This window comes from Glycine soja, chromosome 9 (genome assembly GCF_004193775.1).
Source record: "Glycine soja cultivar W05 chromosome 9, ASM419377v2, whole genome shotgun sequence".
NCBI classification, from domain to species: domain Eukaryota; kingdom Viridiplantae; phylum Streptophyta; class Magnoliopsida; order Fabales; family Fabaceae; genus Glycine; species Glycine soja.
The window spans coordinates 6,695,891-6,717,066 of record NC_041010.1 but is presented as its reverse complement, the minus strand read 5'-3'; the positions used below and the strand labels follow the sequence as shown (position 1 = coordinate 6,717,066).

At 33.8% G+C, this 21,176-nt stretch overlaps 1 protein-coding gene across 1 annotated transcript; it reads left to right on the top strand.

Moving 5' to 3' along the window:
- Window positions 1–17,160: 17,160 nt before the first annotated feature.
- Window positions 17,161–20,584, top strand: LOC114368094 (mechanosensitive ion channel protein 10-like). The gene is made up of 5 exons (XM_028325457.1): window positions 17,161–18,545; window positions 18,643–18,766; window positions 19,154–19,447; window positions 19,525–19,727; window positions 20,119–20,584. The coding sequence occupies exons 1-5, from the start codon at window positions 17,161–17,163 to the stop codon at window positions 20,384–20,386; spliced, it is 2,274 nt and encodes a 757-aa protein (XP_028181258.1). The 3' UTR covers window positions 20,387–20,584.
- Window positions 20,585–21,176: the final 592 nt, after the last annotated feature.

Here is a 21,176-nt window from a genome sequence, read left to right as displayed (position 1 = left end):
GAAATTTTTCAGCAATTGCTATCTTCACAAAGGTTGCCCCTTTCAGTTGAGTGGCACTAACCGATGGCTCCATAAAGGAAACCTCCACCCCAGCAAGCCTCAGGATCCGGGTGAAGAATATTCCAAAAGGAATATGGTTCTTCTTCACCTTGGGGTTAAACCTATCCTTAAACACTTGCATCCAATCTAAAAAGATGATCTCAGGAAGATTCACCTTTTCACCTACCATAATCTTATAGATGTAGAAACGATCTCTGAAGCCAACCCTGCGCATGACTATGTTGAACAACATGTTGTGGATCATCCTACACATGTAGGTCAGGTTTGTTGTCCTCAAGAAGGTGTTGAGAGCCTTCGTGTCACCTTCGTCTGGGCAAGCCTTTCCATAGAGCAGCTTGTCCATAGTCTCCTGGGTTATCTTGTTTTCTTAGTCTTTACTCATGGTCAGACTCTCTGGTGTACATCCAAACGCAACAACAATGGTCATAGGAGAGATCACCACCTAGGTCTCAACAATAGTCCCTTTGATGCTAACTCCATCTTGCCATGTTGTTCCCCAGAAGAGTGTGTATGGGCTATAATGCCAGGTACTGAACTTTTCTAGAAAAGGTGTCCAACCAACCTTATCAAAGTCCTTTGATGTCAAAGCCTTCTTCCTTCAAGCTTTGAAAGTTTATCCACTTTCTAGGGATAAACCAACCTTCGGGGAAGGCTTGAATGACATCGTCAACATTGTTGATGATGTGGATTCTAGAGGACTTGTTCCTCCTTGGAGGTGCCATTGTTCACAAAGGTTTTGAAAAGAAGGAAAAAATAGAGAGTATTTGAAGTCTTTGAATTTTCAGATGATGAATTTGCACAAGCATAAATACTTTTGAGAGTTTTATATATTCTAAGAGTTTCTCAAAGTGCCTGTGTTTGCCTTTTATAGTTTTCAAAAAGAGAAGGAAAGAGAATTTGATGTAACCTATCAAATCTCATTAAATATTTTGAAAATAATTTTTCAATCACGATAGGAATCGTGGTCCATGTTTCTCAATAAAAACTGAAACATTTTTGTCTTTGTGAACACATTTCCTCTTATGTCTAAACACTTCAACAAACATTAGTCCAATAGGTTAATAAGATAAGACGATGTGATTGTTTGAAAATAAGTATTTCATTAATTTAATAAACTAATCATATTTAAATGTTTCATTATACAAACAAAGTGTTCTTCAGACAAAGGCATAGTGAAGATATCAACCTATCGACGATCTATGTCTACAAACTTTATATCAAAGACACCTTTTTGCATATAATCATGAATGAAATGATATCTTATCTCAATATGCTTAGTCTTTGAATGTTGTATGGGATTTTTAGATAGGTTTATTGCACTAGTGTTGTGACAATATACTGGTATATTGTTTTCAAAACTAGAATAATCTTCCAGTTGATACTTTACCTATAATAGTTGTGAACAACAACTTGTAGTATACACATATTCAACTTCAGTTGTAGATAGAGCAATGTGGTTTTGTTTCTTGCTTGCCCAAGATATCAAACAAGGTTCAATATAGTGACATCCTCCACTTATGCTCTTTCTTTCTTCTCTATCTCTTACATAGTCTGCATAACAATATCCTACTAACTTGAAATCTAGCATACATACATACACTATGCATAATATCAGGTTTACTTGAGGTTAGATACAAAAGAGATCTAATCATGCCTATGTAGATTGTCTAATCTACTAGTTTACCTAATTCGTCTTTCTCAGAGGATTGGAAGCATGCATAGGAGTTTTCATAGGCTTGACATTTGGTAATTTCTATTTATAGGTATATTTTGGGATTAAATTATATAAGGATTGGTATTTTTTTCTCTCATATTTCTTCCTTTTTGTGCAAATAAATGTTATTTTAACATCATTTAAGTTTTTGTGCAGAAAATATTAAAAGTTAATGAATTTGTGATGCTTAGTGAGTAAAGTAAAGTCCAAAAGAGCAAATTAGAAATCTAAAGAGGCGCGCTTAGCGCGAGGCTCAGGCTTAGCGGGAACATCACGCTTAATGCTAGCATGATAATTTAGAAAAGTAGGGCTAATTGAGGAAAAAGACGCGTTTAGCGCAAGTCACGCCCTAAGCACGAGGATCACCGCCATACTCACTAAGTGTGACAAGTGTGTACGCGAAGGTTGCATGAAAACTAAGCTGATTTGCACTTATAAAAGAAGGAAAGAGAAGAAGGAAAAACACATGGATAATTCAAGAGAATACAATTTTTTATAGAAGGCAAAGGCCAGAAAAAGAATAAGCAAACATTAGAAGTCATTCCTTCCCTTTGTAACGACCCGCCTCGTCGCTACGATATCAACACTCTAATGTGCGATAATTTCAATTTTTTATAAAAAAAAGAATTCCCTTAATTTGCTTATGAAAATAGAAGTAATTTTGCCCCAACATACATTCGCTAAAACATACACATTTACTTAGGTGAATATATATATATATATATATATATATATATATATATATATATATATATATATATATATATATATAGGAGCAACAACTTAGTACACGTCATCCACATGATGGGAAATTAAAATTTGTTCATGCATATAAGTAAAATCTGAAGTTTACATCTTTGATTTAACAAAATGACTCATAACCCAACTATGGAGGAGTTGATAAACAAAATACAACTCTCTCCCAAAATAATGCCAACGTCGTCACGTTGGCTTGGCGGCTCCTCACCAGAATCTTACTCCTTGCACCTTGCTGCTGTCATTCTGCTCCCACGAATAATGTTCACGATCATCACAGGTATCAACCACACGATACAAAATTGCAAGGGTGTGTTCATTATAAAAAGAACCAATACCAATCCAAATAACCACAATTAGCAAGAAACATAAGCAGAACATTATGAGCTTACACAACATTCATTATTCAACACTCACATCCAACAATTATTCATCATTCACATTCAACAATTACTCATCATCCATATTCAACAATTACTCATCATCCATCCATTGATCCAATCAAGACTGCATAGAATGATGCATGCACCTGACTCAACTCTCAGATGCAATGTGGTACGTACCAACAACCAAATCCCAGGAAATAGCCTAAACGTGTCCACACGGTACTCTCACTTAGGAAACCATGCAGAGTTCGTCAAGACCACCTGGTTGTGCACGTAACTGCCCCCCATAGGTGATCAGCTTGGGGCCCAAAGGAGTTCCCTACCAGGTGACACGCCCCCTCATTACAAAGTACACTCTGCCACAATTATTTTTTTCCTGTGTCGTATGAGGTATGAATATGGCCAAAAGCAAGTGCCAATGACCATGGACCAATTAAAGCACCTAAGCATCCCCTCAGAAATGCTTAGATTCTTTAACCACGCTTGTCCCCCACGAATGGGCCATCTGACAAGGTCAATGCACTTCCCCCCATGAACATACACTACATACGACGTATGAACATGACCAAAAGCAAGTGCCAATGACCATGGACCAATTAAAGCGCCTAAGCATCCCCTCAGAAATGCTTAGATTCTTTAACCACGCTTGTCCCCCACGAATGGGCCATCCGACAAGGTCAATGCACTTCGCCCCCCACGAACATACACAACATCCAACATATCGAACATGGACACCATCAAGTGCAATGACGATGGACAAATTAAAGTGCCTAAGCATCCCTGCAGTGAATGCTTAGATTCTTTAACCATTCTAGTCCCCCACGAATGGGCCATCTGACAAGGTCAATGCACCCCCCATGAACATACACAACATGCACATGCTAATGCATTTCCAACATCAATCAACATTCCATTTTCATATCATTCTCAACATAGACATCATCTCATCTCAATGACGTTATCAACAACAACAACAACCCCATTTCATATTCACATAATCATCAACAATAACATCAATTCATGTTGACATGATCTTTATTAACAATATCATCTCAAATCAATATCATCATAATTATCAATATCACCACATATCAATTAAAATCCTCAATAGAGACATCAACAATAAATTGCATTCCATACATATATATTTCTTTCATGCCTGAGATTTACACTCCCCCGGTCTTCAAACAACATAAATCAAATAAAGACACCAATTTCATTCATCACAATAAATATATATATCGCATCCCATTCGTCAAAACATAGTTTTTCCTAAAAATCAGCATGCATATCAATAACAATTATATCGCATCCCATTAGTGTTAAGTGGTCTCGGAATAATTAAGAAGGGGGGGTTGAATTAATTATAAACGTGTCTTGACTAATTAAAAATTATCCTTCTTAATATTACTAGATTCAATTAGGCTTTACTACTAAGTTATGAGAAAGTAAAGAATAGAAACAATAACTTAGACAAAAAGTAAAGTGGAAATGAAAAGTACACAACGAAAATTAAAGAGTGTAGGGAAGAAGAAGACAAACACAAGATTTATACTGGTTCGGCAACAACCCGTGCCTACATCCAGTTCCCAAGCAACCACCGGTTCTTGAGATTTCCAATAACCTTGTAAAATCTTTTACAAGCAAAGATCCACAAGAGATGTACCCTCCCTTGTTCTCTTTGTACAACCAAGTGGATGTACGCTCCACTTGAATTGATCCACAAGAGATGTACCCTATCTTATTCTCAGTATAACAACCCAAGTAGATGTACGCTCTACTTGTACCACAAAGGATGTACGCTCCAATGTGTTAAGACAAAGAATTCTTAGGCGGTTAGTCCCTTGAATCTTTGTAAGGGGAAACAAAAGATATCTCAGGCGGTTAGTCCTTTGAAATCTTTTGTTTAAAGGGAAAGGGAAGAATCAAAAGAATTCTCAGGTGGTTAGTCCTTTGAATCTTTTGTCAAGAGGGGGAAGGGAGAATAAAAAAGAATTCTCAGGCAGTTAGTCCTTTGAATCTTTTGTCAAGAGGAAGAAGGGATGAAAAGATAGCACACTTTTGTTTTCTGCAGAATTTCCACTTGCAGGAAAACAAAGTTTTGTAACAAAGTTTAGAAAGCTTTTTGGCAAAGAAAAAACAATGGGCAATGGTTAGAGAAAGATTGTGAAAAAGAATTGTTTGGAAGAATATCATATATATTTTTTAAATGTGTGCCAAAGTCATGCTTTTATAGACTCTTCATGTCTGGTCAAAGAAACCATTGGAAAAGTTGTGACTTTAGAGAAAACCATGTTAAGAGTTATAATTTAACTTTTTCTTCAAAACTGTTCACTGGTAATCGATTACCACAAAGGTGTAATTGATTACACAATGCATTTTATAAAAAGTTGTGACTCTTTACAATTGGATTTGAATTCCAACGTTCAGATTCACTTGTAATCGATTACTAATATAGTGTAATCGATTACACTATTTGAAAATCATTTTGGAACGTTGCAAACCATTTGAAAACATTTTGAAAACCAAGCTGGTAACTGGTAATCGATTACTGATAACTGGTAATCGATTACCAGAGAGTAATCACTCTGGTAACTTAGAAAATTTGAGAAATTTATTTTGTAAAAAAAAACTGTGCTATTTGGTTTTTGAAAAAATCTTTTAATACTTATCTTATATGAAGTCTTGACTTGTTGCTTCTTGATTTTTTCTCTTGAATCTTGAATCTTGGATCAGATTCTTGATGCTTGATCTTGAAGTCTTGAATCAATCTTGAATCAATCACTTGGGCTTTTGGCATCATCAAAATTTCTTGGTTCAACATCATGAAGCTTGCTTCTACAATTAGTTAAAACATTATTTCTCTTGGAAAACCCGCATGCACATCAAGGACAATTATATTGCATCCCATTAGTTAAAAACATCATTTTCTATAAAGGAAAAATCAGCATGCAATAGGGACAAACAATTATTCTCATAGCTAAGTTCCCCGACCTTAACTATGGTGTTAAAATGGTAAATTTTATAATAAACTCCCCTCACCTATTGTGAGCTACTCGTGGGTTCCTCATCACGTCACTTGGAGATTTCTTTATCGTCCTCGCTCGTCGGTTCCACGCAAGCCTCTACCATACCAAAACAAAGGAGACTTAATATGGATTTCAGAAAACAAAGCTAATAACAATGCTCTGGGTCAAACACCCACGTCACTACATGAAAGGGCTGAGAGCATTTTGGGTTTTACAAATGGACATCATTTTGAAATTCCAATCATGCCAATGTGATCGGGGTTTAGTGAAGGTCACGAAAATAGCACCTATTTCAGAAAAGGATAATTTTTACAAAGTCTATTTGCTCTAGGGTTGTTCAGAGGAAGCGTAAAACATGCAATGACGGTTTCCAAACTTAGAAATGATGCAAAGGTAAGATAAAACTAACAAGAAACAAGCGTAGAACCATGTTTACCTCGAAGGAAAATGAAAGGTCAGATTAGGGCTTCGTTCTCTACCGAAGCCGCAAGGCAAGTTGGAAGATTCCGCTTCGGTTGAAGGGTCCCTTTCGGTGTGGGGTTTCAACAGAGAACAATGGCGGTTTGTGGTGGCTACTGGTGGTTGTGGGTGATGGAGAAAGATCTTGGAACGTTGGAAATGGTTTTGGAAGAAAGAAGGAGAAGAAATGGCATTTTTCCAAAGCTACTTGGACTACAAGGCTCAAAATGCACAAGTGACTAATGCTCTCGGAAACGTAAGCATTGTGACACTCCAGAAGTCTTCTTAAAGATCTCAACGATCAGATCATGGACAAGTGTTCTATGAAGCTCCAGACCAAATTTTGAGAAGATCCAATGGTTAAAGAAGGCTGGGCAGCATTTTTACCGAGACAGCTTCATGTAGCTTCCTTGAGAAGCTTCATTAAGAGGCTTCCTCATGGCTTCTTTGAAAAGTTTTCTCGAGAGACTTCTTTGACAAGCTAGATTCTTATCTACCCACACCCCTCTATTAAGTAAATTAACCTCCTTGAAAATAATTACAGAAAAAATAATGCAACAAATAATCAAACATAAAATATAATTACTAATATATATATATATATATATATATATATATATATGTTACACCCTTCATTCCCTTTCTTATCCATTCCCCTTTTATTAAATATTTCCCTCTTGCATTTGTAACGCCTCCTATGACAATGAGAGGCTAAACTCCCTTTATTAGGAACTTGACAGTCAACTATTTTTGATGTAATTTATCTTTCTATCTATTTAATAATATTACTTTTGCATTATCCTTTCTTGTGCTTAAATTATTGCTTGTGGCTTGATCACCCATTTGCATACTAAGTTTTAGGGGTAGCATTGGGAAACATTATTTTCTAATTGAACTGGGAAAGGGTATCTAAATAAAGTCATCACTAGGGATAAGTTGAATTTGTTTAGCCTGTTATACATCTCTATTCTTAATACAATTTAACTATTTGCTCTCTACAAAGGAATTTCAAAGTTAAAATAGATAAATTAGGCTCTTTCCCTTGAGGGATCTTGGTTATAGTATATTAGTATATGCCGGTGTAAATTGGAATAATTATAAATAGAGAAAAATCATTAATATTACATCAAGAGTAGCTTTGGTAGGCTAAGTTTCCAACATTCTCATCTTCTAAATTTAACTTCTATAATATTGGCTTTTCTTCCCTTTCATGTTTTTAATTAATTAATTTAAATGCATGTTTAATTCCTTTCCTTGTTTCTTTTAATTTAATTCTTTGTCAATTTAATTTACTGTTTTTCTACAACATTTTTCAAATCTTTTTCTTAATTAAATATTCATCTACCTAAATGCAAACAAAGTCCCTGTGGATTCGACACTCGGACTTATGTTTTAACTTTACTACTTGGGACAAATTGGTGCACTTGCCAATAGGTTAACAACATCTTCCATTTTAAACTTCTTCAGAAGTTCCTTAGTGTATTTTTGCTGGTGGATGTAAATTCCTTTGCTATTTTGCATAATCTAAAGCCCCCAAAAAGAACTTAAGTTCTCCCATCTTGCTTATCTCAAACTCAATCTTCATTAGATAAGAGAATTCGTTGCACAAAGATTCATTAGTGGTTCCAAAGATAATATCATCAGCACATATATGAACTATAATGAAATCCTTGCCAATGTTTCTTCTGAAGAGAGTTGTATCTACTTTTCCTCTCATAAAGCCATTTTCTAAAAGAAAAAAGCTCAGCCTGTCATACCAAGCACGAGGTGTCTATTTCAGACCATACAAAGTCTTTTGTAGTTTGAAAACAAAGTATGGAATTGTATGATCTTCAAAGCCAAGGGGTTATCTGATGCACTTCCTCTTCAATAAAGCCATTTTAAAAAGCACTTTTAACATCCATTTGAAAAAGCTTTATGTTTTTATGAGCAACAGAGGCAAGCATGATTCTTATAAATCTAAGTCCAGCAACAGGAGCAAAAGTTTCAGTGAAATCAATACCTTCTTACTGGTTATAGCTTTGAACTACTAACCTAGCTTTGTTTCTTACCACTTTTCCTTGTTCATCCAGTTTGTTTCTGAATACCCATCTTGTTCCAGTGATGCTCTTGTTTTTAGGTTTAGGAACAAGAGTCTAGATATTGTTTCTGGTAAACTGGTGAAGCTCTTCTTCCATAGCAGTGATCCAATCATTATCTGTTAGAGCTTCTTCTATGGTATTGGGCTTTATTTCAAACACAAGAGCACATAAAGCAAGATCCTTGAATGATGATCTGGTCTTGACTCCTTCAGCCTGATCTCTGATGATATGATCTTGAGGATGATGATGGACAAACTTTTAGTCCTTTGTCTAAGGCTTATAATCTGATGATTCTTCAGTTTGATGAAGAATTTCTTCAAACTATTTGATATCTTTCTCTTTAGAAGGTACAAATGATCTTATATGCATATATGCAAAATCATCCTCAAGATCTAATAACTCTTATCAGACATTAGTTCATCATTAAATTTAACATTAATGGATTCTTCCACAACTAAAGTTCTAGTGTTAAAAGCCCTATATGTTTTAGATGTATTAGAAAAACCAAGAAAAATCCCTTTATCCACTTCAGAATCAAACTTTGCAAATTGATCTTTAGTGTTCAGGATAAGACACTCACATCCAAATGGATGGAAGTATGAAAAGGTAGGTCTTCTTCCTTTCCAAAATTCATAGGGAGTATTTTTTATCAATGGTCTGATCAATATTCAGTTTTGAACATACAATGTTGTATTAACTGCTTCTATCTAGAAGTGTTTAGGAAGTGACTTTTCATAGAGCAAGGTTCTAGTCATTTGTTGCATAGTTCTAATTTTTCTTTCAACTACTCCATTTTGTTTAGGTGTTCTCGGTGAAGAGAAGCTGTGGAAAATACCATTTTTTTCAGAGAATGATCTATACTCAAAATTTTCAAACTCAGTTCCATGGTCACTCTTGATATTAGAGATGCAAAAACCTTTTTCATTTCAAACTCTTTTACAAAATATTTATTTTTTGAAAGGCTCGTGCTTGTGAGCAAGGAAGTATACCCAAGTATATCTTGAATAGTCATCAACTATGACCAAGCTATACTTCTTTCCTCCCAGACTCAAAGTTCTAGTTGGTCCAAATAGATCCATGTTCAACAGCTATAACAGTTTGGAAGTGGAAACAACATCTTTTGATTTAAAAGAGGTTTTGATTTGCTTTCCTTGTTAACATGCTTCACAGAGAAGATGAATTTTCTAATAGATCCTGGGCAATCCTTTGACTAAATACTTTTTGGATAGTTTTGAAATATGTTTTAAGTTGACATGCCCAAGTATTTTATGTCAAAGCCATCTTTCATCTTCTTTGGACAACATGTATGTTACATTTTGTTGACTAGGATCTATCAAATCAATCTCATACATATTATTGTGTTGTTTGGCGGTAAAGAAAAACTTGTTATTTTCTGTCTTGACTATACACTTGGTCTTTGTTGAAGGAAACAATATAACCATTATCACATAATTGAATTATGCTAAGTAGATTATACTTCAGATCTTTAACATACAAGACTTTGTCTATGGAGGCTAGAGAGGGAATAAGAACTTTGTCTATACTAGAGATTTTTCCCTTACCTATGCCTCCAAAGGCAACTGATCCTCCTTCATGTGGATTTAGGTTTAGGAACATATACTTTCCCCTATCATGTGTCGTGAGCATCCATTGTCCAGGTACCATCTTAAACCCTGGACTTTTCCTACCAAGGATATCTATAACATGCACTATTTGAGATTTTGGTACCCATATCTTTTTGGGTCCAACATAGTCAGTACCCTTAGACATTTGTTTCTTCTTATGGATGCATTTGAACTTGGAGTGTCCAAATTTACAACAAAAGTCACATTTGTCTGAAGCAGAATCTGACTTTGGAGAAGGTTCTCCTTTTTCAAAGCCTAGACCAAACTTATCATGGGGATGTTGATGGAATTTCAAAAGAGTGGTGAGAGTTTTTGAACTTCTAGAAAATTCCTTAAGTCATTAGTAAGACATTCTACTTATTCCCTTAGTTTTTCAACACTGGAAGTTTCATCAGTCTTACTAGCCAGGCTCAGACTCTCTTTTAGAGTTTGGATCTTCTTTTTCAGATCCTCATTTGATTTCTTTAATTCAGTGTTTTCAGAAGCACAAACTTTGAATTTTTCTTTAAACATTTTACACTGAAGAGAAATCATATCATAGATATGAAGAATAACATCATAATACGTAATCTTCATCATTTGATGAAGCACAAGAAGAAGTATCATATTCAGAACAGGTTTTTACCTCAACCTTAACGTCTGTGTCTACCATGAGACAAATGTTGGCTTGTTTATCGTTTGAACTGGTACTCTATTCACTATTTGAGTCATCCTAGGTTACCATCATACTTTTCTTCTTATTAACCCCAATGTATCGTTTCTTCTTTAGTTGAAGACATTTAACCTTTCTATGTTTAGGCTTTCTGCACTCAATAAATTATCTCATTGTTTTCCTCCTTGTTCTTCTTTTTGAATCTAAAATCTTTATGTTTGGAGGAGTGTTTAAAATTTCCCTTCTTCTTCATCATTTGTTTGGACTTTCTAGACATTAGGGCCACTTCATCATCAATTGATCCATCAGAGTTGTTTGAATCATCAGATTCCTGCATTTGCACATGAAAAGCTTTGGACAAGTTTTTCTTTTCTTTTCTTCTGAAGCTTGATTCTTCAGACTTGAGGGCTATGGAATTCTTCTTTTATAGATGCTCCCAATTTTGAAGGGAACTTCATGGGATCTCATAATGCCTAACAACTCATCCTTTGCAAGATTTTAAAGATCTCTTGCTTCCTGGATGGTTCTGGTCTTGGGTTCCCACGCCTTAGGAAAGTTGTCCAATGCTTTCTGTGACACCCTCTACCCCGACATATATATATATATATATATATATATATATATATATATATATATATATATATATATACACAAAATATATAAAAATATCGGTAACCAAATTCACACGGGTAAAAGGTTCACATTCACTTCACTGTTATCAATTAAAACTTATTAAAAACATATTCGACTCAAAATAAGACCGTCAAAATTTACATAGATATTTTATTAAATCAGTGAAATAAAATAAAATAGACTAACATCATGTAATTAATATAAAAACTTATGTCTTACTGTCACATTCTATCAGAGCGTTATGTCTTGATGTCCTTCAACATAATGTTCCTTAAAGCAATTCACCTAGTCATCTGCTCCCCCGACCACAAAGTTCAAGATCATCACAGGATCCAAACACAAACAACACATGTGGAGTGAGTTATCACATTCCTAACTAATAGAGAAACAAGACAGCTAGATATACATTTCATATAAACCAAATAAAAATTACTTACAAGTAATTCACGTAATTCCACCACTTTGTCATTCAAAGTTCACTTTTCATCCATCAATCACACTTTTCAATCATCAATCACATTACACAAGAATTACACGCTCTGATCAAGACATAATAACACATCAATTTCATAATAAACAATTAGCAAGCGCATGAAACAGTTATGTTAAGACTCAAGCCTATATGCAATGTGGTACCATGTCAGTGAAAAACCTCGTCGGGTGCCTATGGGTACATGACAAGACAAACCACACACTAGCAAGTCAAGTCACTCTCACTAGGTAATATCATAGGGAGACCAGTTAGGGTCACAGTGTTTTGCGAGAATGCCCAACCATATGGGATCAACATAGGCTTAAAGGAGCACTCAAACCGTGTGACCCCCAAGGCCTACATTCCGAAGAGTCTGTTAGGGCCTCTCCCACCTGATTCAGGTCCAACCCAGAAAATATTTTAGCACACAGACTCTATCTATGAACTGTACAAAACATATGACTCCTCAATTGTTCTCAAAATAGTTTTAACTCGTCGCCCTTTAAGGGTCTTATCATTAACTCGTCGCTCTTAAAGGGACTTAACATTAACTCGTCGCCCAAAAAGAGACTTAGCATCAACTCGCCGCCCTAAAAGGGACTTAGCATCAACTCGTCGCCCTAAAAGAGACTTAGCATTAACTCGTCGCCCTTGAAGGGACTTATGATCGTGTGTTTGTACAATTCATAGTTTACAACTCAATGCACACAACACCTCAATGCACATATATATCTGAATCATATACATACTCAATTTATCACATACACTTAATCCCAATCACAATGGTATAATCTCAATACACATGTATTTCATCATCCGTCACATGTTCAATTTATCACATACTCACAGTTTGAATCATCATTTCACAATCTCAACATATCAATTTATACAAAAGATTTTATCACAACATGGGATGTAAAACCTCTGAAATAGTTTCTCATAATTGTATCAAAATCATGGGTTAAACACAGACATCAAGAACACTCAAATTTATCAATCAATTCTCATCAGGACATCAATTGGTACACAGAACACAATAATATTGTATTCATAATCATAAAGAAAAATTATAATTCAATAAACATCCCAAAATAAACCAAAATTTAATTCTCTAAGGATCCCTACGTATGTTCTCACTAACCCCCAATTGTGAATAACTCATCCCTTACCTCTAAGAGGACTCACGTGTCTTCCGACAAAAATTGCGGCATCTCTAGCGGTTCCCTGATATTCCTCCAGTTTTTCCTCCGATTGCTCCGATATAATTCTCGAACGTCAGAGAGACGGAGAAGAGATTGAAGCCTCCACTTGTACTGTCTTCATGTGATTCCTCTTTCTCCCTCCGTGAACATTATCTCAAAAATCCCAACGGTGAAAGTGTGCGCAATTGAATGTCTAACAACATATCCAAATTTCATGACAATCCAACGGTTAACGAAACCGGGATCGTGGTTTTACCGAGACAGTTTTGGGTTTCTGCGGGAAAATAAAAAGGGTACAATGTGAAGGGTTTTCGTCTAAGCTTAGACGTTATTTTCAAATTCCCAACGGTGAGAATGTTCGGAATTGGATTGCGAACTTGCTGCTAAAATTTCACGACGATCTAACGATGAATGAGTCCGAGATCATTGTTTTTCTGAGACAAGTTTTGTGGGCTGCGGGAAAAAGAAAGAGTTTTGGAGGAGACAAGAGAAGAGAGAAAACAAATATGAGGGAAAGAAGAGACACCGTCAGTGTGAAAACTGACCTAACGCTATTTATAGCTAGGTTTACTCTATTTATTTATTTATTTATTATTTTATAAAAATAAACTTTATTTTATTCTCTATCAAACAAATAAATAAAATATCCTTTTTATTTTCCCTCAAATCATTATTTTAATTAATAATTATATCTCTTTATTTATTTATTTATAAAATCTCATCATTTTTTTAAAACTCTATTTATTTATAAATAACAATCCTTTTTAATCTAGTTGACGAAAATTGGGATGTTACACTTTTAAGTTTATATGAGCCTTGGAGTATGTTTGTCCCAGAGCTTCAATATTTTTTGGAAGAACTTGAAGTCTCTCAAACATGTCATCCACAGACTCTCCATCCTTCAACAAGAAACTTTTGTAGTGTCTGGTCAGAGTCATGACTTTCCTTAGTTAGACATCTTCAGTGCCTTCATAGTTTATGCTTAATAAGTCCCAGATCTCTTTAGTAGTTTTCAGCCTACAAATCTTGTTGTACTCATTCTTTGATAGAGCACATGTCAAAGTATATATGGCTTTAGTATTGAGCTCCATAATGGCTAGATCGTCATCTGTCCATTTAACTTCAGGTCTGGTGATGGGAATATCCTTATTGTTAATGATGAGCCAAATTCTATAATGGGTGGACTTTATGTACATCTCCATCCTGTCCTTCATGTAATGTTAGTCTTCCCTAGTGAAGCCTGGTGGTCTTGTGAGAGATGCTCCCTCAGTGATGAACTGAAGTTGGTTATCTGCCAATCTGTAAAAGCAAATAACACAAGAAGGGGGGGGGGGATTTAATTGTGTTTTTAGAAATTTACTGTTTTTTCTTAAGATTGTTAAACACATTTTTATCATATGATGTAGATAAACCTAAAAAAACTTAGACATGTTTTGATTTACACTTTATTAGACAATGAAGAAAACAATTTTCTTTGAAAAACAAAAAAGATATAAGATCTAAAAATAAATTCTAACCCTTTGCCAGTTAATCAACAATAAAACACACAAAATTATATATTGGTTCATCTCAACCTTGAGATTACGTCTAGTTCATGGCAACCACCAAGTTTCCAAAAACTTATTAAAGTTACAAGTATTGTACACTGTCACTTCTAGCTCTTACACTTACAAGCTCTATCCCAAGTTTGACTTAACACCAATATTCTTTGTTCTACCAAATTACTACTATCTCTAAACAAATCAACAAGATTTTTGAAAGTTTGCACACTGACTAAAATTAATGGTTGTCTTACAAACTGATATATCACTCAACACTTTAATTATTTTCTTTCAAGGTATACAAGGTGCTTTGAAAGCTTAGTATCTTTACAAGAATTTACAAAATTTTTTTTACAAGAAATAATGAAAGAATGATTCGTGTAATTGTTCGTATGTTGTTTCTTCAAAGCTTCTTCTATATATAGCCTTCATATCCAAGTATTTGTTATCTCTTAATGGTTGAATTCTTCACTTTATTCTTTGTCTGAGATCTTGAGGTCGTCAAAGCATTTAATGCTTACATTAAATGTACATCCCTTGTTCATGCAAAGTCTATGATGATAGGGTAGTATGCCTAGTACCTCAGTATGAAAGTCACTTCTTTCATCAACAGAGCGTTCCTTTTGATGAGGATCAATGTCTTTCATATTGGAAATTTATTTTATTTTTCATAGGACTTTGGTAGATCCTTGGAGAATGTTTTCTGCATGAAAGAATCTCAAACATATATTATTAAATGAAAGTCTTAAATACATTACTTAAATGTTATATAAGATAGATCATGATATGATAGCATATCAAACGTAGTTTTATCATTTGTGTTTATTTGCATCTAATCAAAATAATTAGAAGTTTTGATTCATCTTTAAGACTTAAATGTCTTTTAACTTAACATATATTAACATGTAAATTATTTGAAAATTAAATATTAAGATTTTATTAATTTAAATAATTAGAATAAAATAATTTACGCATTATTTTCTATGTAATTTGTAAATTACATAAAATAATCTATATAAATAATTTGCATATTAATGTATGTAAGTTTATTTAATTTATATAATTGGAATAAAAATATTATTTATTAAATTTTTTTAATGTTAAAATGAAAATATTATTATGTAACTTATCTAAATAATTAAAAGTAATTTTTTTTATTAATTTGTATAATTAGAATAAAATAATTTACATATTAAAACAAATAATTACATAAAATAGTTATATAAATAATTCATGGAATCATATATTCATTTTTATAATTAGAATATAAAATTTTATATATTAAAATAAATTTACATAATTTTTATAAATTATATAAAATAATTTATGTAAAATTTACATATTAGTTTATGAAATTCAATTTATATAACTAGGATAAAATAAAAAACAATGTTTTCATATTAAAATTTAATGAATTTATATTAAATAAAATCATATAAAAATATATAAATTATTCAAAATTAAAATATGTAAAATTGTATAAATTAAAATAAAAAAGATTTAGATACTCAATTAATTTTTAATTTATATTTTTTTATAATAAATAAAAAATTTAATAACTCAGGAAGTCATGATACATAAGAAATATTGTTTTCAATAATATTGGACAAGAAAGACAAGCTAAAAATATGGTATAATAATTCATTCTTTTATTATTGTCTAAAAGATTATGACTTCAGGTTCTATTAAGATATTTTTTTTTTCACTCCATTTAACTCTTGGCATATAAGCACAAATAAAATAATAAAATATCTTAATTTAAAAATGAAAAACTAAAATTACAAAAATAAACACTATACAAGAAGAACAAATATATTTTAACCTATAAATTAAATCAATCATTTATCTCTATTATTCTCTTATCTCTCAATATATTTATACACCTCAAGAATGTTGAAATATACTTTCCCTAATTTTAAACAGATTGAGTCCGGAATAATAGTACCTAATTTCATGGAAAAAGTCATAGAATAAAGAGTTTGACTCGCTACATTTCTGGCTATCAATGACACTCCGCCTTAATTTCCTTCCACCATGCACAACAACATCCACGTTTCACACTCTCCAAAAATCGTTGCCTGATTTCCTCATTTGCTTTTAACAATGTTTAGTGTATGTTTAGATTGAAGTTAAAAGTATTATAGATATAATTTAATGTAAATCTGACATAAAAAAATTTATGACGGCTTAACAAAATTACTTTCTTGCATCAAAAATATCATTTCACGTAAAAACAAACATGCATTCATTCTCACATGAAAACTAGAGTAACTATTTCAGATTCAGATAATAGTTATCCAATAGATACTTAACCACCGGTTCCATCTAGTATTATATTTGTACTTCTGTTGTTTCGGCAGCAACCTTAAACATTTGCATTTCTACAAGCGGCATTATAAGAAAGTTTCAAACTTTCCTGGAAAATATCCATTTTCACTAACCCCTAGTTACCCTGTTGCTAGTTTCAGCTTCAATATTGCTGAAAATCGTTGTTGTATTGATTGAAATCTTACACTGCGTTTGGAGAAGCTAGAAAGTTGTCACCTTGTCATGGAAGAAGACAAAGGCGTGGCAGACAAGAAAGTGACAAAGAATGACGAGGTTGTTCTACGAATTTCAGACTCTGAAGAAGCCATGCATGCAGAGAAGGATCATAGAGATTCTAGAAGTTCCCTAGAAGCTGAAATCAGTTCCCTTTCTCCTCAGCACAGCACCCACATAGGTAAAGGGTTTACAGATTCACATGGTGAACTCACAGAGCTTGAGAATCTAAGAAACAAGGGTCAAGTTTCCTCAGAGTTGGTGACAACTACAAAGAGGTTGATGTGTCGGTCGGAATTTTCGAAGCCAAAGTCCAGATTGGTGGAGCCACCATGTCCAAAAGACGCAACCTTTGTTGTAGAAAAGGCTCAAATGACAAGTTCCAATTTATCTGCAAGGAATTCTTCCAACAAGAATGTTTCTGAAGCAACTATTGTTACCCCAAGAACCCCCTTGCTTGGGACTCCGCGGGAAGAAGATGATGATGATGAAGAAGTGTACAAGGCTGCACTTATTGAAATGACCAAGAGATCGGGTAAGAAGTATAGTGTACTGGGTTTTGTTGAGTGGTTTGCTTTTGTTTGCATAATGGGGTTTTTGATTGCAAGCTTGACAGATCATAAGTTGCAACATTGGGAAATTTGGGGTTTGGAACTGTGGAAATGGTGTGTGTTGGTGCTGGTTATACTATGTGGTAGATTGGTCACTGAGTGGTTTATCAATGTTTTGGTATTCTTGATTGAGAGGAACTTCTTGTTTAAGAAAAAAGTTTTGTATTTTGTTTATGGTGTGAAGAATAGTGTTCAGGGCTTTGTATGGTTAAGTTTGGTTCTTTTGACATGGGTTCTGCTTTTCCACCATGATGTGGAGACAGCCAGAAAGTTTACTAGGATTCTTAATTACATTACTAGGGCCCTTGCTTCTTGTCTTATTGGAGCAGCTATATGGTTAGCCAAAACATTTTTGATAAAGCTGTTAGCTTCAAATTTTCAATCTACGAGATTTTTTGATAGGGTCCAAGTATCAATCTTTCACCAATACATTCTGAGGACACTTTCAGGTCCTCCCTTGATGGATATGGCTGAAACAGTAGGCAACATGTCGAGTAGTGGTCGACTCAGTTTTAAGGCCATGATTAATAAGAATGAAGGGAAGGAAGAACAAGTCATTGATGTAGACAAGCTCAAGAAAATGAAACAAGAGAAAGTTTCTGCTTGGACTATGAAAGGGTTGATTAATGTGATAAGCAGTTCTGGGTTGTCTACCATTTCCTATACACCAGAGAGTGCCTTTGAAGATGAGAGTGACCAGAAAGACAATGAAATTACTAGCGAGTGGGAAGCAAAGGCAGCTGCTTATAGAATTTTCAGGAACGTAGCCAAGCCAGGAAACAAGTAACATTGTTACCCTCTGAAAACTGCAATTTTTTTTTCTGATTCAATTCTCTGGAATTATTGTCTTTTCTTCTCTTTTCACCCTAAATGTTTCTAGGTATATCGAGAAAGATGACCTCTTGCGATTCATGAAAATTGAAGAAGTGGAAAATGTTCTTCCACTATTTGAAGGGGCAGTTGAGACTGGAAGAATTAAGAGGAAGTCTCTGAAGAACTGGCTGGTAAAGTTGTTTTCTTACAGTCTATGTTACATTTTATTTTATCAGAAGGCCTAGACTATGTTTATTGAGCATTTACGTAGATTCAATTTTCAAAATGTTTCCTTTTGTCAAAGAAAAAAATAGTTTCTTTTACCATTCTTGTTTTATATTAAGAATTTTGGTGAACAATATATGAGGATCCAATTTCTTTCAGTTTCAATTTTGCTGCACTGAAACTTCTGGAACATGATGAGTTGATGCTCACATATAGATTTGTTAAATTCAAAACCCGGGATCAAGCATAAAAAATTGTCTTTCACAGCAGGCATATGTTTTATTTCCAGCTATCAAGTTGTTATTTATTGCAATGCCACGAGCATGATGCTCAACATTATTCGTGTTTTTCAGGTGAAAGTCTACCTTGAACGCCGATCACTTGTACATTCACTAAATGATGCCAAAACTGCTGTTGATGACTTGAATATGCTTGCTTCTGTAATTGTGATTATTGTGATCACTGTTGTGTGGCTTCTTATTATGGGTTTCTTAAACACTCAAGTTCTTGTCTTTATTTCATCCCAGCTTTTACTTGTGGTCTTCATGTTTGGCAACACAGCCAAGGCTGTATTTGAAGCTATTATATTTGTTTTTGTGATACACCCGTTTGATATTGGTGATCGCTGTGTCGTTGATGGTGTTCAGGTAGTTTTCAACTCAGATCTCTCTCAACATTCATATGAGAAAGAATACCTGACTGACACATTCATTATGCTTTACAGATGGTTGTGGAAGAGATGAACATACTAACTACAGTCTTTCTGAGATATGATAATGAAAAGATTTTCTATCCAAATTCAGTTCTGGCAACCAAGCCAATCAGTAACTTCTACAGGAGTCCAGAAATGCAAGATTCAGTTGAATTTTCTGTTGATGTTTCTACTTCTATTGAAAGTATTGGAGCTTTAAAGGCGAAGTTAAAAGCGTATGTTCTTACTATGCTCTAGCTATTAATTCTGTTATTATAAGATTTAAGTTGAATGCTTTGTATGTTTTTTTTTTTTTTTATCTATATCTATCCTCTGGTTGAGTTCTAGCAAAAGGGAGGGTGGTGATCGGGGGTAGAAATATGTAGTAGATCCAGGAGGTTACCAATAGTATACTATTATAATGTTCATAAATATGATGACTAATCTAACTTCACGGTTCTTTTCCTTCCATTGTTGTGGAGCAAAATGTTGTACTTCAATTTTACTTTCCTGATATAGTTTATTACCATAGTGCTTGTTTAAACTAGAGATGGCTGATTTCTTTGCACATTGTCTCCATTATCTGTGTATTTCTAGTCAATTGATATTTTTGGATAAAATTTTCAGATATTTGGAGAGTAAGCCTCAACACTGGTGCTCCAACCACAACGTATTGGTTAAGGATATTGAGAATGTAAATAAGATGAAAATGTGTCTAAATGTTACTCACACCATAAATTTTCAGAACTATAAGGAAAGGAACAGCCGAAGATCTGAATTAGTCCTGGAGTTAAAGAAAATTCTTGAAGATCTTAATATTAAATATCATCTTCTGCCACAAGAAGTTCATCTCAGTTATGTAAGGTCACAAGACTCAGCAGCACATACCTTTTGAAGATAGCTTATCCTTTAACAGGATGCAGGTGTGTAGAACAATTTTTTTGTGCTGTTATTTTGGTTATGCACTAATGGTTTCCCCCATAGTCTATCCAGTTTGAGATCAAAGATGGTGTGACAAATTGATGATTTAGTTGTTTCTAGGCAAAAAGTGAATTTGGTTTGTGCATGCAGTCTGTTTGCCTATGAATTAGCTGAGGCCAAGAAAGAAAGATGCAGTTTAATGGCATTGTTCTGAGTAACAAAGATCTCTCCAAGAGCTCTTACATGAAAGAACACAAGTTATGTCATGTCTTTAATTTGTGCTCTTGTGGAGTTGCAAATTGCACAAAGAATGCCAAGTTGGCAAATAATAAAGAAAGGGGTTTGCGGTTTTAGATAAACATTACTCATTAGAAGAATTGGAGAAGTTCAAATCAGATGATTTTTTCTTTTTTTATTTATTTTATTTTTTCCTTTTATTAATATGTAAGAGGTAGAGTCATGCTTAAGTATCATGATCTTTTGTTGTTTATATTGTATGGTTAAGGGTCAAGGGAGAGAGACATACTAGATTTAAATCTTTCTTACTAATAAAAATTAACAAATTAACAACTAATATTATCTTCTAAAAAAATTGTAGGAGTATTATTAGTGTCATGTGATATGTGAACTATTATATTGTGTTAATAATAGCATTGATCCTCATGACATATCTTTTATTTATATGGTCAAGAAATATGTGTTTGAAGTTGGAAATATTTTATGTTTATTTTGGTAAAAATTACATTTATATGTGAATTGACTTT

Coding starts and splice junctions, on each gene's coding strand:
- LOC114368094 (XM_028325457.1), top strand. CDS start 17,161: ATGGAAGAAGACAAAGGCGTGGCAGACAAGAAAGTGACAAAGAATGAC. Junction 18,546..18,642: donor GTAGCCAAGCCAGGAAACAA/GTAACATTGTTA, acceptor AAATGTTTCTAG/GTATATCGAGAAAGATGACC. Junction 18,767..19,153: donor AGTCTCTGAAGAACTGGCTG/GTAAAGTTGTTT, acceptor CGTGTTTTTCAG/GTGAAAGTCTACCTTGAACG.